The sequence below is a fragment of the Drosophila miranda genome, chromosome XL (assembly GCF_003369915.1).
Source record: "Drosophila miranda strain MSH22 chromosome XL, D.miranda_PacBio2.1, whole genome shotgun sequence".
NCBI lineage: Eukaryota > Metazoa > Arthropoda > Insecta > Diptera > Drosophilidae > Drosophila > Drosophila miranda.
The window spans coordinates 19,062,116-19,089,571 of NC_046673.1; the positions used below are offsets into that span (position 1 = coordinate 19,062,116).

General features: G+C 44.5%; 4 protein-coding genes and 1 long non-coding RNA gene across 10 annotated transcripts; 2 read left to right on the forward strand and 3 right to left on the reverse strand.

Moving 5' to 3' along the window:
• Positions 1-2,078: 2,078 nt before the first annotated feature.
• LOC108151786 lies at positions 2,079-2,971 on the reverse strand. The gene is made up of 3 exons (XR_001774761.2): positions 2,731-2,971; positions 2,300-2,666; positions 2,079-2,245 (listed from the first exon to the last, which is right to left on the reverse strand). It is a non-coding gene; the product is annotated as an uncharacterized LOC108151786 (long non-coding RNA).
• Positions 2,972-4,255: 1,284 nt separating this feature from the next.
• LOC108164533 (probable RNA-binding protein 18) lies at positions 4,256-5,410 on the forward strand. Of its 2 annotated transcripts, XM_017300331.2 has the most exons (5): positions 4,256-4,359; positions 4,422-4,555; positions 4,626-4,746; positions 4,815-4,907; positions 4,975-5,410. In XM_017300331.2, the coding sequence occupies exons 1-5, from the start codon at positions 4,348-4,350 to the stop codon at positions 5,257-5,259; spliced, it is 645 nt and encodes a 214-aa protein (XP_017155820.2). In that variant the 5' UTR covers positions 4,256-4,347; the 3' UTR covers positions 5,260-5,410. The 2 variants fall into 2 exon arrangements, with proteins under 2 accessions (XP_017155820.2, XP_017155821.1); XM_017300332.2 differs by lacking the exon at positions 4,256-4,359 and having other exon boundaries at positions 4,469-4,555; positions 4,672-4,746.
• On the reverse strand, positions 5,351-6,149 carry LOC108164534 (probable 28S ribosomal protein S25, mitochondrial). The gene is made up of 3 exons (XM_017300333.2): positions 5,914-6,149; positions 5,650-5,844; positions 5,351-5,582 (listed from the first exon to the last, which is right to left on the reverse strand). The coding sequence occupies exons 1-3, from the start codon at positions 6,048-6,050 to the stop codon at positions 5,411-5,413; spliced, it is 504 nt and encodes a 167-aa protein (XP_017155822.1). The 5' UTR covers positions 6,051-6,149; the 3' UTR covers positions 5,351-5,410.
• Positions 6,150-6,227: 78 nt separating this feature from the next.
• LOC108164535 (nucleoside diphosphate kinase 6) lies at positions 6,228-8,301 on the forward strand. The gene is made up of 2 exons (XM_017300334.2): positions 6,228-6,610; positions 6,693-8,301. The coding sequence occupies exons 1-2, from the start codon at positions 6,408-6,410 to the stop codon at positions 6,946-6,948; spliced, it is 459 nt and encodes a 152-aa protein (XP_017155823.1). The 5' UTR covers positions 6,228-6,407; the 3' UTR covers positions 6,949-8,301.
• Positions 8,302-8,649: 348 nt separating this feature from the next.
• On the reverse strand, positions 8,650-26,931 carry LOC108164532 (b(0,+)-type amino acid transporter 1). Of its 5 annotated transcripts, XM_017300328.2 has the most exons (10): positions 14,177-14,931; positions 13,682-13,853; positions 13,197-13,243; positions 12,046-12,147; positions 10,941-11,047; positions 10,805-10,880; positions 10,217-10,715; positions 10,055-10,151; positions 9,112-9,430; positions 8,650-9,050 (listed from the first exon to the last, which is right to left on the reverse strand). In XM_017300328.2, exons 1-10 carry the CDS (start codon positions 14,247-14,249, stop codon positions 8,980-8,982), a joined length of 1,563 nt encoding a protein of 520 aa, XP_017155817.1. In that variant the 5' UTR covers positions 14,250-14,931; the 3' UTR covers positions 8,650-8,979. The 5 variants fall into 5 exon arrangements, with proteins under 5 accessions (XP_017155817.1, XP_017155816.1, XP_017155815.1 ...); XM_017300327.2 differs by lacking the exon at positions 14,177-14,931 and adding an exon at positions 26,821-26,930 and having other exon boundaries at positions 10,805-11,047; XM_017300326.2 differs by having other exon boundaries at positions 10,805-11,047; positions 14,177-14,926.
• Between the last annotated feature and the right edge of the window lie 525 nt (positions 26,932-27,456).

The window sequence follows — 27,456 nt, forward strand, 5'->3', positions numbered from 1 at the left end:
GACAGGGCTCAATCGACTCGGCTATTGATGCTGATCAAGAATATATATACTTTATGGGGTCGGAAACGATTCCTTCTGGACGTTACACACATCCACTTTTACCACAAATCTAATATACCCCAATACTCATTTTGAGTATCGGGTATAAAAAACATCAGCTTCGAATCCGAAAATCAAGGAGCTATACGGCGCCTAAGCCAGGAACGGAAGAGGCGGCAATTGGCGTTTTCGAGAGAAAAGTTCTTCCGGGTATTTATGGACCCTTTCGCTCCCTAAAGAATCACGAACTGTATGAGCTGTACGGTAGGCAAGCGTAGAAAAGTTCAGCGGCTAAAAAAGGTGTAACCGGTTAATCGTTGTGCTATAAACATATCGGGCCAAAGAACAGAAAGAATAAGAATATAAACTAAATTCCTTGTAATTCCCAAACCACACCAAAGCACTTCAACTCTATTTCCCCTAGGCAGCGGGCAAAATGTTTCCAGAGAGAGAGAGAGAGAGAGAGAGAGGGAGAGAATTCCACACAAAACCCCCTTGAAATATGCAACAGCCGTCGTCCTGTCCGCTGAACAGGATGGAAATAACTTGATGCGGACGCATGTAGACACTGCTAATGCGCATTGTATGCGATAAGTTCCCAGGACCCAGATCCGCCTCCTTCCCCCCATGCCCTACTGCTCTACCGTCTATCCCGGACTCTTTCTCTGCCTGACCCCATGGACAACTTCCGACGTCTTCATCGTGGGACAGTGGTTGGGTTTCCAAGCCGAAATGTAAATGCTCGGCCAATCTGTAGTTTTGTTGTGGGACGCAAGCCACTGTGCTGCTGTGCCACTGTGCCGTCTGCCAGTGTCGTCAACGATATGTGAAGTTTGCCTTCCGCTTGTCGCTCCACATGTTAGCCCTTGGCCCCGACTACCAGTTCCCAGTCTCCTTCCTGGTCTGCAGTCTGCGTCGTTCCTAGTCCGCTTGTCGCACGACCAACACAAATTACCATCGTTGAGCAGAAGCACCACTAACAAGTAGCCAGAGAAGGAGGAGACGGAGACGGAGAAGCAGAAGGAGAATGGAGCTGAAGCCGGTGCTGCTGGTGTATTGTCCGTTTTTGAGTGAGAGAGTGATGATGAAAAACGGGCTCTTGATGTTTGTCCCTGCAACGTTAAAGGGGCTGCTCCTCCTGCTGCTACTTCTCCGTCATTTGTTTAAATAATTCACCGAGACGAGACGAGACGCCGGGCTCTAGCTCTGCATATCGAGGCTTGTCCGGGGTTTCAGACGCTATGCGCTCACATGCATACATATGTAAGGAGCCCGCTCTTCATCTCTGTCGCTGGAAGGGATAGGTCGGGGCGTAGCGGGTCGGTAGTCGGTAAAGTGCGTTTTAGTATGCATGCTGCAATTTCTATATGACCATGCCGCTGCAATTGCTTGCTTGCATACATATTTTATCCCTACCTCTAGCCCTTTTCTTGCCTTGGCCTTTTTTCTTGGCTTATTCCAACTGTAATTTGGAGCTGTTGCTGCAGCTGCTCCCATTTTTTATGGCTGTGCTGGCTGGGCGCAACATGTTGGTCATTTGCCGCATACGTAATCGTGCCACAAATCTCTTGATGGCGCTGAAATTATGTCAATTTAGTGTGAGAGAGTATCAAAATCCAAGGGTCTGATTTTCAAATTTAAATTCAAATTTTTGATATCAATAGCGATCATCAATAGATCCTCAAAGCGCTGCCAGATCGATAGGAAAAGGTGTGTACTGACTAAATGGCAGCGCTGTTCAATGGCGATCATCGATATAACCGCAAAGCGCTGCCAGATCAATAGGAAAAGGAATGATCTCTGATTTCCGGTAAACTTCAAACGTTTCTTCAGGAAATATTTAAGGCGTTGGCACTTTTTTTTGCTTAGGGATGCCGAATGGTAAAGGAAATTTGGAAAAGTGAATGTTGAAATTTGAATTTGAACTTTTCTTTCTGTTCGTTCGGAATCGTCGCAGGCAGTGCTGCCAACTTTTCAACAGGAAAAAAGCTGTTTTTAACTTCCAGAAAAAAGGGTAATTAATGTTTTAAAAATTTTGTATGAAAGTGATATTTAATATGTTCTTTACAGTATTTCCATTAACTCTTCTAGCTCTGCGGGATAAGCCTCAGATTCGAATTCGTACGACATGGTCCTCACAATCGCGCATAGATAATTATTAGGCACTTCGTCAAAGCAGAATTTCCCAAGTCTCCGCAAGCCGTTCCTGTATATTTAAATACAAATTAGTAATATTCTTTCACTGACAATAAATCTTTACCTTTATTTCCTTTTCGCAAAGGAACTTCCTGGATTAGATCGCAGGGGCTTCAGCTCTGGCGTTCGGCTAACGCCGCGTCATCACCAATAGGGAAAGCAAAGGAACAGCAAATGAAGCAAGGAAAACGTGCGTGATCTTACTCTCGGCGTAAGTCATTGGCTCTCTCTCTATTACAATTATATCGTAAAAACAAAGCTTTACTGTCAATATATAGTACTGACGCTACTGGAGCATCTAGTCTAGCCAAAACATGTTCGATTCGCATCAAGGGGCGCATCAAGGTGCCGCACTGTCTTGCCACCACGTAGCTGCGCAACTGCAAGCAGCTCTTCGTCCAACTCGTCTTTGTCGAGCTCCAAATGGGAAACTGCAATGTCAAGGAATATATAACGAAAAGCGACAACGAAAAGACAAATGAGCCAATGTCTTACATTCGCTTAATTGGTGCTCAATTAAGGGCAAGCGCCTCGAGCACCTCGTTGAGCTTCTTCATGGCTTCGACCTTCTGCTGCATCTGAGAAGGAAGGAAGTACGAGGTCCGGAAAGTGTATAGCCTAGTTGAAGCGCTTAATGGTGGTGCCCAAGGTCTGGAACAGGCCATCAAACGCATGCCGGCTGTCCTTGCGCATCGGTGTAAGCTCCTAGGTGCGGTAGCAAATGTCGCACAGGATCCTGTAGGACAGGAAGCAGGTGAAACAACGTTAAAAAACTGGAGTATTGTATGTTGAAGAGCTGCACGAGGAACTTGCCGCGCTTTACATCCCAATTGGCTGGGCCACATGGTCGATCTTCTGGACCGTCATCTTGGTGCTCAGTGAGCGGCTCCTTTTTGGCGAGCTTCTCTGCCTGGTCCTGGCATTTCGACCGTCACTAGCAGCAGGACGGAGGTCCGCATCGCTTGCACTCTGCAGAAAGTGGGACGAGCTTTAATCGGTTTAATCTTTAAACGCGCGCCGTACGCGCCAACTACCACTTACCCATGAGTTGCTACTGTAAATCTTCTTAACGAAGCTAGCCGCAGGAGGTAATTGGATCCGCGGGATTGACTGGAAGATATATTGTATTGTGGTTTTTCTCCTCCGTTGCACAGATAATTGTATTTTTTTATTTTTATTGCCGCGAAAAAAGTATACTGTTGGCACTGCCAACTATCGACTACGCCTCGATAGTAGAATATCGATGCTATCGAGCTCTTATATCGGTACATAATGGTTTGATTTTTTGTTGAACTAAATTTTTTGTTTAATACTTGTTTTAGCCAAAATACAATAGAAGCAAGGACTAAAAACTAATGAATTTTGTAGAAAATTTATTCATCAATGGGATAAAACTATGTGGGCATTGCTGAAAGATTTAGTTAGTCAGCATTATTCAATGGAATATCAAAATTGAGCAATTTCCTTTTTCGTTTGTTTTGATTGCCCTATTTCGCTACTTGTTTTTGTTTGACTTATTTCGCTAAAACCTCTTTTTACGCAAAATGCAATTAAAGAAAGTGTTTAAAATAAGCCAGTAAAGTTGAGAATAGTTTAATTAATCGGATATAATTCTGTGGGCATGGCTAAATGTTCTATCTAGCCAGTAATATTCAGCGGAATATCAAAATCGAGAATATGGTTTCCAATCCTTGACGGAGAACGATTAACCTATTATAAGCCAAGGGGGTATTTCAATTTTCCGCTGAAAATAATGAAAATTTAATCATTTTAGCGCACTTCAGCTGAAAAATATCGTGGTGTTTTTTAAGTTCATAGTAGAGTTGGCATGAATCCTCAAGAAGAATTTACAATCAGTAACATTTTCCGCCATTTACCTCAAGTAGTTGAACTATTTAAATAGAGGGGGCTTTAGTGGGCTAAGACGCTTCCACGGTTATTCTGTGCTTCCCACTATCGCCCACTATCGAAACATTGAACCATCGATAGTTTAGTAGCGCGATAGTGCCTTACCATCGATAGTGTCGATAGTGCCATCGATAGTTCTCCACCTCTGTACACACAAAATCACACGGTTTTTTTTTTGTTTTTTTGTTGATTTTCGCAAGAAAAATGGCAAATGCTGTACGTAAACCTAGAAAAAGTGGCATCCTTGTAGTATTTGTCATATAAATATGCATTTACAGGCCTGCGCAAGTGGCGGAGGCGGCAGTGCAGGAGCTGGAGAAGTAGCAACAGCAGCAGTTGCAGCACCAGCGGCGGGGGCTGGCGAGGAACAGCGACGCATCTGGGTGGGAAATTTGGATTCAAGGATCACCGAGTAAGTTGATTGCAGCCAAAACGCTGACCCCCAAACCAAACTAATAGTCACTCTCCCTTGCCAATTATCGGTTTCAACTTCTCAAACTAATGCAAAAATGCGGTCCCATCGAAAAGTTCGACATGCTGTTCCACAAGGGCGGCCCCATGGTTGGCCAGTCCCGCGGCTATGCCTTTGTTACATTCGCCGAGGTAAGTTCCCCCGCCATACTCTTAGCACGCCTCACCTTACTCTTAATTTACTGAACTTTCTTCCATAGAACGAGGGAGCCACCAATGCCCTGCTCAAGCTGGATGGCACAAGCGTGGGTAGCCGCTCGATAGCCGTTCGCCTTGCCAAGAACATCAAATACGTGAGCATACACCGAAAGGAGATACTTCATCCTGTCTAATACGTATCGTACTCTCCCTTAACTACAGGATGATCTTCAAAAGCCCAAACCACGCATTGAGATTCCCGCTCTGGGGACGGGCAAGCGCGAGGAGAAAATCAGCAAATCCGAGGCCATACGCGCAATCGAGGCGAAACTGAAACATCTGGAACGCCACACAGACGACAATCTCGAGCTCAACCCCAGGGAGGGCTTTAACGCGAACGTACCCTTCATCCAGCGCTACCAGTTCAACAAGGATCGCGACAATACTCAGCGCTATGGAAAATCCTCGGCCCCCTACCATCGACAACAGCGTCCGAAGCGACGTTGAATTGAGGCCACCGGGAGGAAAACATAGTGGACATCAAATTTTAGTACTTAGGGCGCTACCTCAGCAGCAGACAGCCTGACAACACACACCATTTACTTTACAATTAATTTATTTAAGAGATAAAGACACACCCAGCATCAAACAAAACGAATTACTTTGGAGCAAACTTGAATTTTCCGCGCATCTGTTCGGGCAGTGGCACGGTGCCGGGGCAGGGCATCTGTCCAGGAATCTCGCAGATGCAGTGCCGGTCGCAGCCGTAGCCGAAATTGGCCGGATTGTCCTTACTCTCTTTCAGACGGGCCTCCGCATCCAGTTGTTCCCTGAAAGGAAAAGGAAATCAGACTTGCTGGAGAGCCCCGCACCGATGGAATGCAGCCGCACACTTACCGCGTCTTGCCTACCACCTGGACCAGATGGGCGATGATTTCGTCTTTATTGCGGCTATCAATGTCGATGAGCATATCGCGGCCATCGTCAAAGTAGCAGCGCACAAACGGCGACGGCGTCATGTTCTTCATGGTGAGCACCTGCACCTCGGGATTCTTGAACTGTACCTGTGGAATGTTCCAAAACACAAAGTCCCTGAAGTGCAACAGAGCAACAATTAGATTAAGTTTCTGGGACCATTCGAATTAGCCGCAGATAACCCACCTGGCGCCCGCATGATGATCGCCGTAAGTGTTGTAGTTGACGCTGAAGATCCGCACCTTGTCCTTGAGCACCAATTTCCCTGCATTAAGGTACCTGAGGGTGCGCCGGATCGGCTCGCGTCCCTTCATGAAAGGCATACTGGTGTTTTAATTGAAATAAATGTGCGAAAACAAAACGTTTTTTTTATTCAGCGGCTGCTTGTGTAATGCACCCAGCTGATGGCTTAGTGTGCCTTTATATCGCAAAATATCGAGTGCGATATATCGATATAACTGTGCCATCAGAATAGACTTAAAAGTAATTGAAATTAATTAAATTAACAAAAAGGAAACAAAAATACATATGACGTGCAATATTAATAGCCACAAAACATTTTCTCAAATTAAAAGCAAATAACTAAAACATTATCAATAGAAATATCGATATGAATTCAAACAACAACAAAATTACATCAAAGCCGGCAATTTTTATAAAATATCAAGAAAGTTAACAATATGACCGAAATAACGTTGGCCGTGATCAAGCCGCATGTACTGCGCAACACATACGCCCTGCAGCAGATCAAATCCCTGATCGAACAGAACTTTCGAGTGCTCGACCAGAAGGAGGTCCACATTACGAAAGACCTATCGGATCGTTTCTATGCGGAGCACCAGGGCAAGTTCTTCTACCACCGCCTGACCAGCTTCATGAACAGGTGAGTGGGGCAGTGCAGTCCTCCCGCCTGCCATGTGGCATATACCCTGGACTATATCCTCCACCATCCCTAACTCTGCCAGCGGCCCCTGCCATGCACTCATACTGCAGTCGGAGGGCTCCATTCAGAAGTGGCGTCGCCTGATGGGACCCACCAAAGTGTTCAGGGCCGTCTATACCGAACCGCAGTGCATACGTGCGCTCTATGGCCTCTCCGACACACGCAATGCCTGCCATGGATCGGACAGCGAGGCCTCGGCCCTGCGGGAGATTGGCATCCTGTTTCCGGAGTTCGATGTGCTGGCCACTGCTGACCGCCAGGCCAAAAAGGAGACGTAGTAGGGTCGTTACACTAGTCATTTATTAGCCAAAAGTTTGGCCCAGCCTTTTTGTAATTATAAGACACCATTTGTGAATGTTTGGAGAGCCCTTAAGTGCTGGCTTTTGTTGCATTTTCGGTCGGCATTGCTGCACTGCTGTAGAATGGAACTCCCACGTGCTCCCACGTGGCAAGTACCTCTGCTCAATCGAGAGCCGTACAGTGGCTGATTAGCCGTAGGACTGCTGACATTCTAATCTCAGAATCGAGCTGTAACTTGTCCAAGTAGAGTACCGGACCGGACCGGACCGGACCCGATCGAGTATTCGTAACCCAGTGCAGTGCCTCTACCATTGTATTTTCTGTTTTAAAAACTTTATTTCATTAATTTCTGGTTTTACATAATACAATTCTTTACTCATTTATGTTCTATGTGGTAGGTACATGTATAGATAGAGATTTTCGATTTGTTTCTGGTTACCGATTTATCTCCGTTGTAAATAGTTTTGTAATTGTAATAAAAATTATAAAATTTATAAACTTAACAAATTATACAAATATCTACTCGTATTTGTGAGTGTGTGTCTGTGTGTTTAGCTGTAGTTTCCCTATATAAAGATATAGATATATAGTAGGTATATATATGTTTGTATTGTATATCGGTTCAGACAATTGATAGAGAAGCATCGCCAAGAAATGGAAAACAGAAACCGAGAAAAAAATCAAACATTGTAAATTCATTTTGTGGGTGCGAGCGAGACCACACACCCGTGGCATCTGTCTGTCTGTCTTTTTCTAACTCGTGCGCGTGGGCACAAAAAAAAACTATAAAAAAATCACTGAAAGGTATTTAAAAAAAAGGAGATTTAATCATCTAAACATTTAGTTTTTAGCTCTGAAGACAACAATTTCTCAAAGCTCTACAGACGATGAATAAAAAAAAATAAAAAATAAAAATATGCTGGATAGATTCGTAAACAATAACCAACAATATTAATAATGTAAGTTTTTTGCTTCGTTTTGTTTTGTTTTGGTATCTTTTTTTGCTATTTTTTTGTTTTTGTATTTTTTCTCATTGCTTCCCTAGCGATCCCTACGTTTTGTTTTTCTATCAATTAGAAATCTTTAATGCCTATTTTGCAGTCCTACAATTTTCACAATTCGCACACGCGTCTCGTCTCCTTCTTCCAGTATGAAACGTTCCTTTCGTTATTTTGGTTTTTTTATTTTTTATTTTTATTTTGTTGTTGCATTTTCTGGTTTTTCTTCCTATTTGTTTATCCTTAAGTTCCCCACATACATATACACATATATATTGCTATTCCAAACAGATCTCTAGATCGTTCAACTTGTATATAACTCGAAAAAAAAAACGGCGAAACAATACAGTAGTGGCATGCTTTGCGGCGGCGGCGTCTGCGGCTAGAGTGTTACCAGATGTTGTGGATAGTTTTTAGGTGGGTACTGTACTCGTTTTGGTGGTGTCTCTTGTCTTTCATTCGGGGGACTGTACTTCAACCGTGCACCTAACTCGAAAGGCATCATCTCTGGGCCGCATTGCAAGGACATTTCCGGATTGTTTAAATTTTTACTCAATCTTTAATCTACAATATATATGTTAAGTAGTTCATACATATACACATATATATGTATTTTTATTTGTGTGTTTTATCGACTATGCAACTTTGCCTAGGCGCGCTACCTTTTGATATATAGATATATGTATGGGGAGGGTGTATATTTTATACTTAGTTCTGTATAGTATATGCATATATAACCTTTGAATGTAACCAGCTCATAGCATAAAAAGACTATTCCAAATAGTTTTTGTTTTTTGTTTGTCAACGACAACGTCAATATATATAGTATATATATCAATATAGGTTGCTATTTGCTTTCCCCTGCTTCGCGAGTGTCTCTCAACCGCATCTGTACTTCAAATAGTATTCTTATTTTCTTATATTCTTCGTATTCTTGCTTGTATAGTTAATAATGTTTGAATGTTTGCGTGCTTGTCTCTCTGACACGTTTTACCCTTTTTGAGCATTTGTTCACTCGAACATGGCCATCGATGAGGTGGGCACCACCTCCAACAGCAGCTGGAAGAACAGCGTCACCTTGTCTGTAAAAGGAGACCCATGGGTTTAAACGATTTCTATAATATTTGGGGATCTAGTACTCACTCATGAAGCGCGGTGTCATGCCCAGCTTGACGAACGGCACATAGAAGATGAGGCCAGCAAATATGAAGAGCAGGGCGTACAGATACTCAATGCGAGGCGTCTCAAAGATGGGGGCCGCCACAAGGTAGATGGATATGACCAAGACCACAACGGGAATGATGATCGGCACTTTGTATGGCCGTGGATAGTTGGGTTTGGTGTAGCGCATCACGATCAGGGCCAGCATTGCGCCGCCGTAGAATATCCAGGCGGTGAAGCTGAAGAAATCAATCAGCGAATCAATCGTGCCATGCAGCACCATTGCCGAGGCAATCAGCGACTGGACGGGGATACGAATACAGAGAAAGAGATACAGAGAGAAAGAGGAGTTTAGAACGAGGATATTGCCACACAATCAGCACCAAAACACACACGCACACGCACGAACACATACGAACACACAGAACATATGAGGATCGTGGATATAGAGCCATTCAGAGGTTCCCAAAATCTATGGATAGATTTCTTCATCGATTGATAGATATACGTAAAGTAGGTGAAAGTGTGTGGATCACAGAAGAAATTGATTTATAAAATTAAGAAGTAGAAGATTTTGTATACAAATTTCGTAGAAGAGGAAGCTTGGAAGAAGAAATTCCAATAATTAGAAATATCGGTTTGCAATCGCTTCAAGGAAAATATGCATATGGAAGCTTCTCCTCAAACTTTTAGATTTGCATTCAACTTATTGAATCTATGGGTAGATTAAAGTTTATATAAAACTTTTCTATGACTTCTACGGTTCTACGGGTAACATCAAGATTTGGAAATGCTTTTTGGGGTTTCTACAAAGGGTTAGATAGGGAGGATAGAGTAGAATGGAATGCAAAGGAAGGGGATCCGCACATCAAAAGAGACAGAGGAGTGGATAGATGGATAAATGGTTCCTCTGTTGGATACTCACGTGGAATATCAGGCCCGGGGCTGGGGTGAGGCGTCGCACATGGACATACGAGAGAATGTCCAGCAAATGACCCTCTCGACTGGCGGCAAAGCAGAGACTGAAAGCAAACAGAAAGACGTTAGAGGGTTCTGTTCAGAATCCAAAAGGATCCTCAACTCTTACCGTCCAGCGGCAAACAGAGTGCCATTAGCACTGCCAAACGTACTGATGGTGACGCTCAGGGGCATCAGCCAGGCCATGGCGCCCAGTATGCGATTGCCAAAGGTGACGGCCACTGCCTCCGACTCGATCATCTCCTGGGGCGACATGGCCGCCAGATAGGAGATGTTGATCAGCGCATAGCAGAGCGTCACCAGCGGTATGCCGATGATGATTGAGCGCGGCAGATTCTTGCTGGGATTCTGGATCTCCTCGGTGACGTAGTTGAGGTTGTTCCAGCCATCGTAGGCCCACAAGCCCGTATAGAATGCCGTGGCAATCGCTCCGACGTTAGGCATCGGTCCATTAAATGCATTCGACAGGTGCTGCGTGTTGCCCTGCATCAGCTTCCAGGCCCCGCCACAGATCACGATCACGACGGCCACCAGTTTGGCGGCGGTGAACACATTTTGCACGGCCATGCCCAGGTTAACGCTGTAGCAGTTCACGAACAGTATCATCACTGTGGGTGCGTGGGCGTTCATAGAGATGGGTTTGGATGGGAAATGTCAGTCAGTCAGGAGAATCTGTGGGAGGTCGTAGAGATCTTACCAATAGCCACCAGTGCGACCATCTTCACGACACCCCTGGGCGGATCACATTCTGTCACAAAGGCCTCAACGGCGTACTGTGCAAATGATAAGCATATTATAGCCATTTGAGATGGCTTCAACACCAATGTCGATACCCATGAGAACAGGAACGCCGGCGCCGGTCCATAGGCATCCATAAAGTATGCCCATTCCGCACCAGACGAGGTGTTCATCGTTCCAAGTTCAGCGTATGCCAGAGCGCCTGTAAATCAATCAAATGTCAAGAAATAGACGGTTAGGTTTCTTCAGTTTTTGGTTAATATCCTACGGTGTTTATGTGTATTTTGTGTAGGCATAAGGTATTTTCTAACTAGCTCTACTTGATTCCGAAACGTTATACTGCTCCAGTTTTACGGCTACCTTCTTCTTTGGTATTGATTCTGCCTATGATCGTAGTTCTATCGAAAAGTTTTAGAGAAAGTTGTACTCCTAGGACTCTTTAAAAAAGCTCTGCAAGTCTTTATCCTAAGAAATCTTCTTTCATTTTGTATGGCTCCTTTCGATTTTCTTAAAGTCTAAATACTCGTAACATAAGAATGCTAGTTCTTAGTTAGTGAAAGGATCTGTACCAGAAACGTAGGGATTCTAATTTGTATACAAAAATTAAAAAAAGGGAAATATAAAAGTGAATATTAAAAAATATTAAAAAAAATTAAAGGTATTTCTTGTTGTATCCCCGTTATTCTCGTTATCTAATATGGGAAGATCATAAGCTTGAAATAGTCTTATAAATGTTTCACCTTATCAATAATATTGGATGAACGGAACTAGACTGGTAGATATTTTACATTTTTTTTACTAGATACATAATAACTATTATATTACCGACTCTTGGGACTCCCAGGACTCGCATTATTTCATTCCCTACATGTTCCCAACACTTTTTCTTACTTTTTCAACACTTTCTTTTTTCGTTCTGTGGATACAACCACAATATTTTCATGCTCTTAAGCAAAACGAAAAGCCCAAAGAGCGGGAAAATCTGCACATTATAAGCATTGGCCCCATGCCAGGCGTGCAACAAGTTGTGATAAATGGATGGGAAGGCTCTCGGATGTTGTGATTTTGGCCATTTGGCAGTCGGTAAGTGGGTCAAATGCACGTGGCTAGACGGCCGATGAGTGTGACGTGTGAGTGCATAGGTGTGTGCTATAGTGTGTGTGTGTGTTTGAGTGTGGTGTGTGTTGTGTGACTACTTACCCAGAAGCGAGAGTACACCACAGGCAAGCCAGATTACAAAGCTAACTCCAACGGAACCAGTACGAACCAGTAAACCGGAGGGAGACACAAATATTCCAGACCCTGTACGAAAGAGAAAGACAAAGACAAAGAGAGTGTAATGCAAAAGTTACCGTTGCATACGCTCCCGGCGAACAGCTGTTTGGCACGGGGGCCCCGCTCTCTTTGCTGGCAATGCAAGGGGAGCAGGGGGAGGAACGGCATAGACGTCATCAATGTGGGAGACCTCTGCCACGCGAGGCAGAGAGAGCGAGACTTTTGGAGAGTCGGCAAAAGCTCTATTTCCATCTCCACTGCCATCCAGGCGACGGAGAGCTTTATAATGGCAAAAACTGGTATTTTGTGGGGTAGGTACAACGGTAGTGGTGTGGCATGCCCCATTTGGTATTCGATATGCTGGAGGGGGGGCTGGCCCGGCTGTCCCTGTGCGTGCAGCAATTTAGTAACACAATTGCGTGACACAATTGGCGCCATTGCCTAAGGTCAAAGTGCACTAACAAAGAAGAATGGAGAATAAAGAAAGAGAACTCCATCCCAATACGAGTATTCGTGTCATAAAAATTTACTGTATTGCCACATTGCGTCACGCCCCCGCCGTACGTTCGTACGTACAGCAGAAAATCTCGTTAATCCGTAAAGCCCATCCCGCCGCCTCTCGCTGGTGTGTTGCCTGTTGCCGCTGCCGCTCCCGCTGACTCTCCCTGGCCTACCTAAGCGTAGGATTGCGTAGCCGACACCCACACCAGCACGCACAGCGCGTCAGACAACACATAGAGATCTATATAGCATACATGCACAGTACATATATATTCTATATGTACATACATATATCTAAATTTATGCGTACGTATTTTTGGCCCATGCGCTTGGAGGCGGCCAAAGCACAAATAAATAAATAACGAATGAACAAAAAATGTGCTTCAATAATTTTCACCGACTCCCCGAGAACGATAGAGAGGAAAATGTATTTAAAAAAAAAAGGAAAATAGAAGGCAGCACCAAAATCATTTGACACAATCCAAGGAAAATGGCGTGTTGGGGCTTCGCACATTCGTGGCCTCAAGTTTAATGCATTTGTTTTGACGATGATTGGTCTTTGAGGAGGGACTTACCTATCATAGTTCCGACAATTAAAGCCACCCCACTGAAGAGGCCCAGCCTGCAAAGGAGAAAATAATGACATTAGAAAGATAGTTGCAAGAGTTTCACTGAGTTAGGATCACAGTTTAGGGAACTTTAAGTCTCTCTTTTCATCTGAGTTTTCTTGTGAACTAGTGGGACTTCCATCTAACAAAAATTAAACCTTGTCCAGGCTTAGGATTATTTATAGAAAACAAATATTGGTTCAAAAAGTTGTTCTTAAAAAAAAAACTAAAAAGTGGCTTCCACAAAGGTGAGATCTTCAGATTTCTCCATGCGAAACGCAAGTTTTCACTCGAAGGCTGATAAATAAGATCAATATTGTTAGATACCTCGTTAGAGCCGAGTGACTAGAGTAAACCATTCAATTGACAGCCGAGTGTTAACACCAAGTGGACTTTGGGCATGGGGTTGTGTGGGGCAAGTAAATAATGATCGATGGATAATGATCGCCTACCTTCTCTCGAGGTGAACAGCGTCGTTCTGCGTTGAGCCATTCCTCTCCAGCGGCTTCCGCATCCGCCCGGTCCCTGATGAGTCGGTCTCTGTCGCTTCGGGCCCTTCTGTCCCAAGAGTCCCATTGGCGCACATTGTCCCGTTGTTCGCTGCTTTTGTTGGCACATTATGTCCTGTAAGGCACGTGTAGGGATCACCGATAGATAGGAGAAACAGATCAAACACATGGATTAGCATTGGGTGTTAGCACGAGAACAAAAAGAAGTGATATGTACATGGGTACATCTATCATTCGCATCGAATCGTATCGTATCCAACACTCGTGTGTCGCAGATAAGCACTAGACATCGCGGCGAACTTGATAATTGCCAATTCGTCGCATCGCAACGTCTCCCCCCACCAACTGTCCCAAATACTGTATATGTACGTATATATTCTTTTTTGGTAATAATATCATTGATAAAGACTCTCCCTCTCGCACAGAGAACAAACACACCTCTATTATCTGTTGTATTATTTTTGCATGCGTTTTTTTGCAAGCAAAATAGTTGTGATATTTTATCGCGCATGGCATGGACGGATAACAAGTTGCTAAAATTATTTCGCCGCGAATTTCAGCTCTCAGCGAATCGGCAGAATACGATGTGAAGTGTGGTAAAGGCGGCAGATGGATCGAGCGGGGAACGAGTACAAAAAAAAGAAGACCGTGAGGCGATGTGGGCGACTTATCGCAGGCGACTGTTCTTGTCCCAATTGGCGGCTGCGTCAAATAGTCCGGACCGTGAAAGCTTTTGCCAGCCGAGCAGCAGCGCCGAATGCCACCCGAACGGCAGTCGAGGAACAAACGAGTGGGGTGCGGGTGCCCTAGGGATGCCAACGACAGACGACTCTCTTTCGCTTGCGCTCACCGCTCGCTGCTTTCTCTCGTTTGTTTCGTTCCGTTTCGCTTCGTGTCGGCACTTGTTAGCTTTCGCCCGCTGTCTACGTGACACACTGTCCGACGCTACGCTCTGCCGCTGACTCGTCGTAGTATCTATAGAAGTCCTCTCCTCCTGACTGATTTATGCAATTTCTTATAACTTTGATATGGCTCTGATATTTTCGTTTGATTATAGAATTCAATTTGTCAAGGTGAAGGCAGGCAGGCGGGCATTTAACCATAAAGCTTTTGATCCTCTCGTTTCTTATCTCTCTCTCTCTCGCTCTCTCTCTTTATATTTTCGTTGATTTTCTGCTAGGCTATTTATAATTTTTCCACATGAAAAACGAAAATAATTGAAACTGAATTTCGCTTGTCGACGTCAGAAGAAGGTTTCTTGTCCGCTGCTCAATTGAAACTACTGGCTGCAGCATCAATGGGTGGTACTCTAACCATAAGGGTTACGCCACTCTCTCTCTCTCTATCTGTCTCCAATTCTCACACTCTTTCCCTTTGGATGTCTCTCTGGCAGTTTCATTCATGCGCCTCTCTCAATTAATTGTTTGTTGCGCATTTCATTTGGCTTAATTGGTTGCTTATTAATAGAGAAGAAGATTGGTGGCTCGGCGGCCACCAGTCGAGTGGATTGGACTGGGTCATGTGCCGCCAGAGCGGCCGGTCATGGGCCCCCACATTGCCACGCGAAAGAGACTCCATTCGCAAGGCCCAATGGTCGGTTCAACTACGTCACCAGACGCGTCTCCTCTTACCCCAAGACAAGCGAATATTTCATCAGCCTATGTTGCACCAAGAAATCAAGAAAGTCTCATCACAAGACTTTCCCAAAATGATGTGCATTCTTCTCTTTCTCTTGCTATATCCGTCGGGATCTTCGCCTGGACTTGCCCCCAAAAAACAACCTCTAGAATATATGTAGTATCCAGATAACACACTCTAAAAATATTTCTAGTACGTATTTTCGTGTGTATTTCGGATACCCACGTCCACCCATCCACATCCCACAGATGTATAAATGAATAATCTATGGTGCACACAGATACAGATACAGATACAGATGCAGATACAGAGATAGTTGTTCACATATCTGATATAGCAGATATTCTGCTTAAAAACACAAATAAACGATTCTTTTTACCCTTCTAAATCTTCGTCTACTCGTACCGCTCTTTTCAATGTATTTTACTTTATTTTTTGTTTTTTTTTTTTTTGTATTTCTTTTCTTCTGTCATAAAAGTCACGCGGCCCAAGAACATTTTGTTTTGTTGATCGACTTCTGGGGCAGGGCAGGGCAGGGCAGGGCAGGACGGGGCATGGGTATGTACATTACTTTCAGATCTCTGCTAAGCTGGCAATTTATTGGATGCTCGTGTGGCCCGCACTGATGAAAACGATGATGATGGTGATGAAGATGATGAGGATGAGAGGAAACAAGTGTTTCAGCTGCCACTTGCAGACGATCTATTGAGTAGCATCACTCAATGTGAGTCGTTCAAACAATCGATCCATCATGTGGCACATCCGTTCTGTTCATGGATAAGCCACCGCACTGCCAATCACTCTATAAATATGAATCTCCGGGGTCTTGGATTGCATTCTGTTAAATGGTTATCTGATTACGACACACGAGCCACTGGCGCTGGCGCTGGCCCTGGCACTGCCACTGCCACCGCCTCATATATCTCCCCGGCGGCACCAACCGAAGAGGAGCTCTGCTTGACATTAATGCTATTTTATTAAATGTGATTTCGATTCGTCTTGTCAGCCGCCCAACGCCCCAGGCATTAGACCGGCGCTACAATGAGCCACAGCACATTCATTTTGATGTGGACCAATCCGCTCAAGGGGTACGTATGCCCCGCAAAGCACGTACACCTATCTATATCTTGGATAGTATATATGTACTTGTTTGTCCAACTAACTGATTGACTCACCAACGCAAGACGCAGAAATATCTAGACGTCTGCATTGTCAAACACTGGCCAATGGAAAACGGAGTGTAGGCGCGGACTAGGAAAGGTTTTGGCAGGGATCTGTAGAGTACAAGGGATCTTTGAGCTTAGGAACACAGTGAGAAAGGAATATGACACTAAGAAACGATTAAGGCTTTTACTAAGAAAGGATTTAGATAGAGAGCACAAAGAAGGGACTTTCGTATAAGAAGGTGTCCTAAGAAAGTCTTTTGAGGGCGGACAAGTACTAGAAAAGGATGTAGGAGCTTACTAAGAACGAGTTTGGATTATTAGATCCCCCTTAAAAGAGGATATTGAATCCAAGAAGGGATTCCAAGGGAAAGATCAAACTGAAAAAGATAAGGAAAGAATTTTCAATGCAGAAAGGATTGAGAAGATTCTCAATCTATTAAGGAAGGACTCTGAATAGAGCCCCGCTTTGAGAAAGGACTCCGAATAAAGCCACGCACTTGGACCTGATTTTTCCATTCTATTTTCTCTAATGATATTCTGGCTTCGAGAACACTTTGAACACTGGATCTTGTTTTTGTCGCCTGATCTCTGTCCGTTAATTATTTAGACAAATTAATGCGGAAAAACAAACTGAAAGAACAAATACAAAACCATAAACAAGATATTACGCGTAGATAAGTGAGGGAGAGTCCGAGTATATACATACGATATAGTAGAGCGCCACTGGACACCGGCAAAAGCTAGAGCTAGAGGGTGGAACGGTACGGCTGTGGGGGGCACCGGGTACGGTTACGGTTACTGGCACGGGTACGGGTACGGGCACGGGCTCGGGTACAGGTGCTGCGAGATACTGGTGTCTTTGAGTGGCGGCCACCGCCCCGGACTCCCCCGGACTCTCCCGGATCCAATCTATCCATGCTCCGGGGCCGCTGTGACGCAAAGAAGTCGTCGTCGTCGCCGCTGTCTGCGTTGGCGTTTGCCCCGACTGCGACGGCGACGGCGGCAGCGGCAGCGGCGCCATTAAATGAGTAATAATCACGCGCTACAATTTCTCACTCTCTCTGCCTTGTAGGCCCCCAATCTCCCGCTCTCTCCGCCTCGCACTCTCTTTTTTTGGGGCCCGGCAAAATGTAAATCTGAAATATTCAAAGCTCCCCCGTGTGGCAGCAGGATGGCGGTCCTGCGGCCAGCGGTGGGGCTGGGGGCATATTTTATGCATCTCAATTGGCGGGCAGCCAAATAAAAATGATTTTCTGATCTGCTGCCTTTTCTTCATCCTCCCCCACTGCTGCTGCTGCTGCCACTATTTGTTGTTTTTGGTAAATATTTTCAGTTAATTTTGTAGCGGGCGTCGCGTCAGAAAGATCGTTGGGGGCAAGGCCATCCCACCGACTAAGCAACACCCTTGCCATCGTCAACAGAATCGCCCAAGGAATGTGGTACAGGTAGAGCTCCACTCATGGGAAGCTGGGAGATCGGCTGAAGGGAATTCTTTGGGCTCTGATCAGGCTATAAAATGAGTGCTTTATCGATAACTACTATCGACTATCATCGATATGTCGATTATAGATAATTATCGGTAAGTAAATAAGTGTGACTGTAATTCAATTGTTGCTGAAAGGTCCGATAAAGCTTGATTTTCAGAGATCATATTCGAAGAGGGGAAAGACTTCCACCCTAAAAAGCTTTCACTGTAGCTAAGGATCGTGCTTATTGGGCCGATTGTTCACATAGTAATTCTCTATTTCCTCTATTTCCTCTATCCCATCCTCTATGTCCTCTATGTCTCCTTCCGCTGCTGCTCTGCGACGCTGTCGCCGCCTCCGCTTGCGTCTCAATTCATTGAAATTATTATTTTGAATGCCCCAAAAATTTAATTTAAATTATTTGTTTATTTATTTATTTGTGCTAAAACATTTTGTTCCTCTCATTTCTCTTTTTGCCTCTCATTTTGGCTGGCTGTTAATTGAACGGCACATGAAATGTTTCATCTGTTTCTGTCGCAGCTAAGTTTTGTGCTAATTATCTGTACTAAGTATTTTATAGAGATGTATCTGTATGGAACGGATTGATGGATCGATTGATTGTCGGCGGGGCTACCCCTGACACTTGTCCATCCCTTAAGTGTTTGCCTAACCCTCGACCAAACACGCGAGGCCCAAAAAGTGTCCCAAAATAAATCACTCGCCCGCCTCTGAGGGCCTGTGGTGCTCGCGAGGAGTTCGCTTAATTGATTTGTTCTGTATCGATGGACACCAAAGTGTCCCCCCCCCCACCCCTGAAAGTGTCAATGGCCCTGCCCCAGTGCCAGACCATGTCCCATGTCCCATGTCCCGTGATGTCCCGAAACCGCAGAAAGTGAACTCAATTCTGCTCTGTGCCACATGTCATAACCAGCGCCTGGGTTTATGCGCAAGCCGTAGATCGCGTACTTCTCACGTCAGGGACACAGCTTAATGACTCGCTTGTGGCCAGGCTATAACTATGTTGTCAACTGATTTTGCTCGTGGTCAGGTGTGAACCAGTTGAAAGCCAATTGAAACCTAATCTGTGACTCGTTCATTTAAATCATTAACTTTCGAGGAAAGCATTTAACCGAAACCGACTGTGAACCGGTTATGGGTGGATTTTGAACCGGTTTGCAACTGGTTTTTCGCCACACAGTAATTTTATATGCACATCTATCTGTTTTGCTTGTTTTTTGCACACTTCTTTTGGGATGGCTCGTGTTTTTTAGTTTTTTAGTGGCACTTTATTATAGGCTATGGCGTTGTAATTTATGTTCGACTTGCAACCCTTTTTAGATTCATCTTTGGGGTCTTATAATAGTCCAAGAATATCCCCATTTAAAACTAGTACAATTTATAGGAATTTTCTTTGCTTTTCTTGACCTCCTTCGCTCTCTGTATCCCATTTATCTTCCAATCGCTATTCGCGTTTTCCCTTTGCGCATAAACATTTCAAATGTTTTTGCTCTCCAATTTGCGTCAGACATATACACCTTCTCTGGGCCCCTCCCTGCCCCTGCAGTCTCCTCTGATTTCCCGCCGCTTTTCTCTTTATTGGATGCTGTCGAAATGCTCTTTGTCCGTCTCTTAATTGAAATGTATCGTTTGTCGTCGAGACCTGCAGATCACTTGAGGCTCTTATTGATTGGAACCCCTAAGCGGTGCAATCGACTAGAAGGGGCTTGAGAGTGGGAGTCAATGTCAAGGGCGTGCCCCTCGCGTGCATTTTTGGAATGCAAAATTCATGTGTGAAAGCGTCGAAGGGCCAGGGTAGGGGGTGCACTTTTATTTATGCATTTGCTTAACAGACAAAACCTGTAATTAATTTTTACTGTGTGTTCGCTGTGGCTGTGGCTCCTACGGTTATTATTTTTCATAATATTTGCGACACATACACAAAAAAAACCCCCTCCACCCTAATACCCATTTGGGTGCTAATTTATGGCAGAAACGACCTTGACATTGTCACCAGCCAGGCGCGAAGGTCACCGACAAATGCCTCTGACTAGCAAGAACAATAGCCATAGGGACCCATAAAATAGGGAATCTTTCGGGTGGGATTAGGGGGCTCCGCAGATGGGCATCACATGCGTCAGAGGCCGGGAAAAGGGAAGCTGCCAAGTCCTTGAGTGCCTAGATTCTTGAATGCTTGTAGAGTTCTTCCATATTCCTGCTGCCCCCCTAGAAGCTTCTCCATTAGAATATATATACTAGATATATTTCTTCAAGCAGAAGCTTTCGTAGAATAGTGCGGACACAAACCGCTGTCGAAACAATCGGCACAGAAGAACGATGCTGGAAGAGATCTTGGATGGAAGAATACGTCCAGAGAAGGAGGCTTCCGTTTCTGGAGAATTCTCCATTCCCCATTGAAGGTTAATCAAGGACAGATCTTCTATATAGAGATTCAGATTCAGTAGAATTTTACCATATTGTTTGCTCACAGCCCTGGTCTGATAGTCTGAGTAAATGGTTTATGGGGGCTTATGAGATCTGATCTTATCAATCAGAAAACGTTTACAGAGGGCGTAGACTAGAGAGGGTATAGATTTGGAATCGTTGCTTATTCGAGGGAATAATATTTCTTGAAGTTTTAAAGAACTCTATTCCTAGGGGACTATGTTTTTTCTGGAAATCTTCCATGAATAGTGCCAAAAATGATAAGCCAGAGCCAAGGGGCCTTTTCTTTCAGTAAATCCAAAGTTCAACTGAAATATCCAACTAGCTTTCATCTGTAGTTCCATAGAAAACATTGCACAACTATTATTTTTCTACAGCAAGCGGCCTCATGGACGGATAAACGATGACAAGCAATCGGATAAATGATATAAGATATGACTTGCGGTTTTACTTTTCAGATCGTAGAGAAAAAACGTTTCCCTATGGATTTCAACAAGTCTACAAAGAGTTGTGGTTTCCATAGTTCACAGAATATAACCTACCAATACACCAAAGACATTCAAATCGGATTACTTCAGAAGGCTTTTATTTCACTTATTGACAAGAAAGCCAACGGAGAGTCTCTTTGTATCGGATATCTTTCACTGGGATTGTTTGCTATTGTTTCTCGCTGGAAGATGATCTTTCCACGATTGGCTTTTGCTAATTTAAGTCTGTTTGTGCCTATATTTGTATCTGTATCTGTGGCTGTATCTGTATCTGTTGGCATTTCAATTTAACTCAATTGATTTTCATTTGAATCTTGTGACGCGCTAAGCCCTCTGCCAGAGCTCTCAACGACGATGACGCTAATGATCGACCATAATAATAATAATAATAATAATAATAATTACAAAGCTATAAATTCATTGGCGATTCATTCTGTATCCATCTCAAAGTCCCAAAGCAACTTGGGGCCCACAGAGATAATTGGAAGCCCGAGTGGAAAATGGAAAACCGAAATAGAAAATACACAAATACGGAAGGGAAATTGAAATTGAATCATTTGACGACGATTAATTGGATGCGGGGAAGTATCTATTGGACTCTTAGTTCCAAAAATACGAACCAGCTGCTGCTTCCTCTGTCTCTTCCTCTTCCGCTGCTCATTCTGGGAAGACTTATCTTTTATGCATGATGGCAGCCCTGGCACATGGCCATGTGAGGCATGGAATTGAAAAACATCAGGCCGCCCCGAAAAAAAAAGTTCTTGGGCCTCATGCAAACTTAATAAATGTTCTGGGAAAGGGCGAAACGTAACACAGAACTGGTACGTGAAATTGGCTTTCCCTGGAAGAGAAAACGAACCCTGTTGCCAGGCAGGAAAAGGTGGGCAAAGGATAAAGGGAAAGGAGCAAAGCGTGGGCGAAAAGCCCAGCCAGACGAATGGAGGAGGCGCAACTTCGAGGCATTGAACTCGTGCTTTCATGCTGCTGCTGCTGCTGGCCCGGGGCCAGGCGCAACTCAAGTATTTGTAAGCGAGACAAGGACATGGAACACACACACACACACAGACTCACAGCGTGTGGGATACACACACACACACGCGGAGCGCGCGAGCCAGCGAGGGAAACTTTTTTCCATGTGGATGGGAAATGAATTTTAGAGGCTCGTCGTTTCGCTTGGCTTCTTCTTCTTATCCTGCTGCTTGTCCTTATTCGTCCTACACTCAGCCGAGAATGAGTCGATTGACTACGGGTCCAAGCGAACTCAGCCATGGATTGACCTAAAGCCTTGGCATTTCCAAATGATGAAACGATTGCATATCAATATGTAATGGGGCTCGCGGCACAACAGTTTCAAAGTGCCTCAAAGTGAAAATTACGCTTAATTTTCTCACAGAACTTCGGCTCTAAGTTGACCTAGAGAACCAGATAGAGATTGAGGGGTTTTTCTTATCGAAATATATTTGGAAACAGTTGGAAACACTATTCTAGTGCTTGCAATGGGAATTTCCGTAGTGGGCTGGCTCGGTTCTGAGTAATGGGGAAAAGAAGAATACATATTTTCCCTCTGGAGCTTGAGAACTTTGGATTATTGGCTTGAGGGAATCGTATTTGATGGAGTTTTTACTTGAAAGATTCTTAATCTTTAGCCAGTTCCAAGGAAGAGCATCCACTGTCTTGTTTTCTCATCGAAATATGTATGAACATATTTGAATGGAGTAGAGCCGCCGCCATCGACGGCTGCTGCTGACATCCAAAGCGGTCACACGTGTCGTTTAGTATCGGTGTGTGTATCTGTGGGGCACGCCCCTTGCTGGGCCACCTGTTTTCATGGCATGCGGCCTCTTGAAACCACCCAAAACACTTACGCAATGTGGCAGCCGTCGAAGCCGGCTCCTTGTGACGTTGTCCGGTACGTATAGCGCACAGATACAGATACACAGATACATATATGTATATATCTATATCTATATATAAAGTGTGGCAACCAAAAATAGAAGTAACGAGAGAGTAGCGTTATTCGGCAGAAAAGCTTTCGTCTGGGGCATGCGCTGTGCGGCATGTCCTTGCCAGGACACATCTCTCGCTGTCTCGCTGATAAGCGAAACACACATCTCGCAGGCTGCGTTATCGCTGCGCACTTTCACTGCCCCACTGCCCCATCCCCTATATTTACCACCCCCCCCTTGTGATTTTTCCCCTTGTGCGTTTTCCTGAGCGCCGCTTCCTACGCGCAAAAGTTTCTCGGTAAAATGGAAAACTCTTTGCGGATTGCCAAAAAGTCATAGCACACTTCTGGGCGCTGCGAAAAGGGTCGCCCCAAGGTCCTCGAGGCCATCCGGTTCGCTCGTAAAATGAATGACAAAGCCAAGGACAATGCGTAAGGACAATGGCGAATGTCTTGGGCCTGTCGCCCTGCCGGAATGAGCCAACCCCAAAACTAACTGCGACATTTGCTTAATTTTGTACACAAGTTTCCGAGGGGAAGACAAGAGGCATCCGGACTGTACTTAGATGGGACTCTAAAGGGGGATTGTAAATACGACGCGGTGGCATCCATAGTGGCATCTGATTGCACAAGCAACCGCAAGACCACAGAGCTCTCTATCTGTTTGAATGTTTGAATAAATGCATCATCAACAATCCGCATTTCCAGGCTAGAGAGATCTCTATTAAGATCGCTATTATCTTTTAATCTCTATATAGACATCAAAGTATAACGTTTATACATCAAACTGTGGAGGGTATAGCCATTGAGGGATCAAAGCCACAAGAGTCTCAAGAGTACTCTAAGAGTGATCTCAGATCAAATGATCTTATGGCGAAAAGTCTGGGAAAAATCAAGTGATTGACTGATTAAACTAGTTCTGATTGAGGAATACTTGATGAATATATTTCTTTTAAGGAGCCGTGGGAAAAAAGCAACAGTAGTAGGGCAGAAAGAACAGAGGTACAAATCCAATATGAGAGCGAAATTGTGCGTGTGAGCAAGTCGCAATTGCGTTCATCTCAAGTTCTTGGTAGGCTTTTTGCATTTGGGGGTAAGGCAACAACAAATTGAACAAATTGTATTTTTTACTATTCTAGGGCATCCTCTTTTGCAGCATTCGCTTGTGCGTGTCGAGTCCGAGCATCATGCGGGTGCGCTGCTTTAGAGCAATGAATACCGCTGTGATTCCCGCTTAAGATGGAATCCCTTTCACCACCATTCCCCTCTATTTGCACTCGGTTATTTGTGCGCTTTCCTCCTTTGACTTCCACAACGCATTTTCCTGACAAATTTTCCAGACAAATTATGTCAAGTGCAAATTGCAGCCATCCCCTAAATCGTACATCCACAAACAAAGAGCGACACTACCGCCCATGTTTTTTGTGTTGCTGCTGCCTTGACTGTGTCCTTGACTCGTCGCTGGGCTGCAACATTTGACTGGTGTTTTTTGCCCCGTTTCCGGTTCCGGCTGGCGCCCATGCTCCTCTCCTCCGGCGATGGTAATGTGAAGCCAAGGCCTAAAAATAGCCCACACCAAGAACTAATCAGAGAAGTTCCCAAGGCCCGCAGCAGCAGCAGAAGCACATAGATATTTCTGTATGTCTACGAGTATGCTAGGGTTTGCGATGGGCTGAGGCTGGAACTGGGGATGCGGCAGGGGCTAGGGGTAGAGAGTCACTGATAAGGCAGTTTTCACGATTGCGTAATAGCCAAAGAGAGTGGGTGGGTGCTGGCAGAGACTAGAAGCAAGGGAGGTTACTATCCATAAAAATTACTTTTAGGGACAATAACGTAAACAACCTCCCAACGAAAGTGAAACGAAACAACAGCGCTAGAAAGATACGTATATATATGTGTGTACATATGTATAATCGGTAATTTTCTATATCTATGTACGATTAGAAGGTCTCTTCTTGTGGTTTACAAATGTAAATACAGTCGAGATTGGCTAAAGAGCTATAGAGGAATGCAAGGATTAAGGCGATTCGGATTGTTAAGAAAAGAGCCGCAGTTCAGAGAGAGAACAACTGAAAAGATACTTTTCAAAAACAAATGAAAATCTCCCAAACTTTTGACCTAACCTTTTGATTGATTGCAAAACTTTTCAAAGAAGTTCTCTAATCAAAAACAGAATCATCAAATCTTTATATAAGATGTCAGAATAACAACAGGAAAACTCTGTAGTAAAAGTATACTTCCCCCATCTTATCATCTTTATTGTTCCCGAAAATATACCAACACTTTCACTTTCAACTTTCGATAATCGCATATCGTTTTGCCATATGATCTTTATTGATTTGAAACGTGCAAGCTTGTATATCTTATCTGCAGAATATCGACAATACATATACCTACAGATTAATGATATATGGCCTGCGTTGAGCCCATAAATCAATGAATAGTCGTACCAGTAATCGTTTGTGTTTTTTTCGTTTCAAGAGTTCGATAAAACAAAACCACCCCACCCGCCCACCATAGCAAAATTAAAGTGTTTTTACTGAAAGGTTCGAGTTTGGCTTTTAAGTCTCTTCAGAGCTCTGTAAATATAGACTTTTAGTGGGGTTTATCAGAACTTTGTCATAAATTCTTATGAAATTCATAAAATTAAAGCTGCAATTGCTAACAACTGTATTTTGTTTGTTAATTGTTTTGAAAATAAGTCATTTAAGGTTTCTAAATTGTTTATTGGGATGAATTTGTTCCTTGGGAGATGTTTTATGATTGATTTTGGATCATTTACATGAATTTTGTGTGTTAAAACTGTCCCTTTAGAATACGATAGGTGTCCGTCTGTGGTAGATGTCCTTGGAGAGTAGCCTGCAACTTCTTCATGAAGCTGTTTTTCTATGATATGATAGCGGACCATCTGTGTTTACATCTGGAGCGATAAAAGCTGTCCATTGGCATTAAGCTTGCTACTATTCAAGCTGTCGGTCTGCGGTTACTTTTCTTCTGTGATCGCTGTCCGGTTATAGTCCTCTTTATTGCTAGTAGCTGTTCTCTTATGATAGATTGTCCTTTCTATGGAAGCGGTCGTTTCAGCAGATCTGTCTGCTTATAGGCGAGAAACCTCCGCCCAAAGAGACACTCCATATAACACCATAGAACTCTGGGGCTGGAGTCATTTTGGATGATTTATCTGGTATCCACTGTACTACCGACTATCTCTCTCTGTCTCTCTGTTTCTCATGGTGGCTGTGTGTCGCTGTTTTGGGTGGATGCTGCTGCTGCGAAACCGGCTGCAATTTTTAATGAACTTGGGGCTTTAGGGTCTGGGCCCTGGCTGATTAGAACAGCTGTTTCATGCCAATGCAACCGACACACACACTCACACTCACACACACACACACAAACACACACACACTGGGGAACAGTGTTCGCCGGGGATTAAATTACCGTTATTTGTGGAGGGAGCATGGCGCACGCGCCGTTCCACCCGGAGAAGCACAAATTTCACACCACAGAAAAAAAAGAACGAAGAAAACTCGCGCCCAGGCACGCGAGGAAAAGTTGTCTGAAAAACTAGAAAACACTTCTGCGGCACAGCACGGCACGGCACAGGCGGCGGCAGGGCCATTGCCGAAGCCAGTCAAGCGGCGTCACATGCTGCCACTAGCAAATTGCTGCTGGCGCTGGTCTGCTTCTGTTTGCCCCTTCACTTAGCACCCCCGAAACGCAACGCCAAAACGCAACGTAAACGCAAATTTTCGAATAATCACCGCTAATTAGCGCAGAAACAGCCACATCAAAAACTAATAGGTTGTACGTGAGGCGCCGCGCGTATTCCCCTTTCGAGAGAGTCTGGGAACCGATGGATGGATGGACGGACGGATTGATGTATGAATGATCCAGTGATGATTCGATGATGGATGGCGGGAGGGGGGTAGGCACTCACCGTTGGCATGAATATGATCTGTGTTGTTTGGTTGGACATGCTGATACATGACTTGTCACAGTGCCTCGATGTCGTCACTTTCATGTCACTTTAAACACTGCAGGAGAATGAAGGCGTCCGCGTTTGGGGCTACGTATTTATAAGGCGCCGGGCAACGGCATCTAGCGGCTCTGCCTCGCTTTGTCGCTGTCGGCTGCTGCTGCCTCTGCTGCTGCTGCTGCCGCTGCAGCCGGCGTTGTCGCCAGCAGCTTTTCCCCAGCTTTTCTCTGCAGAGCGCTCCTTTGCGTGGGACCAAACAGAGCTTTTGCCAGCTTAGCCGGAGAGAGGAGAGCGTCAGAGAGAGCGAGCTTGCGTGGGCATTTGGACCGAGGGCTAGAAAAAGGGCCGGTGAGCTATCAAGAGAGAGAGAGAGAGAGTGCATTGGGAGAGTGGATTTCAGTGAGAGCGGGTTTGGAGGGTGGCAGCGTTGGAGAGTGGGACTCGTGCGTAGCGTTACGTGACGTGACATCGTGACGTATATAGGGGGTGATATATATATGCATACATATGTACATAGTATTATGTGTATCTGTATGCAAGCATCACCCGATCGGAGAGATGCACTTTTCGAGCGTCTTTTCGGAATGCAATTTTTAA

What these genes read in the sequence shown, in the direction of transcription:
- LOC108164533 (XM_017300331.2), top strand. An exon ending in CCTTTGTTACATTCGCCGAG is followed by an intron (nt 4,747 to 4,814) that starts GTAAGTTCCCCC and finishes TTTCTTCCATAG; the next exon opens with AACGAGGGAGCCACCAATGC. An exon ending in TTGCCAAGAACATCAAATAC is followed by an intron (nt 4,908 to 4,974) that starts GTGAGCATACAC and finishes CCTTAACTACAG; the next exon opens with GATGATCTTCAAAAGCCCAA.
- LOC108164534 (XM_017300333.2), bottom strand. Translation starts at nt 6,050, where the DNA reads ATGCCTTTCATGAAGGGACGCGAGCCGATCCGGCGCACCCTCAGGTAC. An exon ending in GATCATCATGCGGGCGCCAG is followed by an intron (nt 5,845 to 5,913) that starts GTGGGTTATCTG and finishes GTTGCACTTCAG; the next exon opens with GGACTTTGTGTTTTGGAACA. An exon ending in CAGGTGGTAGGCAAGACGCG is followed by an intron (nt 5,583 to 5,649) that starts GTAAGTGTGCGG and finishes TTTTCCTTTCAG; the next exon opens with GGAACAACTGGATGCGGAGG.
- LOC108164535 (XM_017300334.2), top strand. Translation starts at nt 6,408, where the DNA reads ATGACCGAAATAACGTTGGCCGTGATCAAGCCGCATGTACTGCGCAAC. An exon ending in CTGACCAGCTTCATGAACAG is followed by an intron (nt 6,611 to 6,692) that starts GTGAGTGGGGCA and finishes TAACTCTGCCAG; the next exon opens with CGGCCCCTGCCATGCACTCA.
- LOC108164532 (XM_017300326.2), bottom strand. Translation starts at nt 14,249, where the DNA reads ATGCGCGATAAAATATCACAACTATTTTGCTTGCAAAAAAACGCATGC. An exon ending in TGGTGTACTCTCGCTTCTGG is followed by an intron (nt 11,048 to 12,045) that starts GTAAGTAGTCAC and finishes ATTGATTTACAG; the next exon opens with GCGCTCTGGCATACGCTGAA. An exon ending in CATGACACCGCGCTTCATGA is followed by an intron (nt 9,051 to 9,111) that starts GTGAGTACTAGA and finishes CTCCTTTTACAG; the next exon opens with ACAAGGTGACGCTGTTCTTC.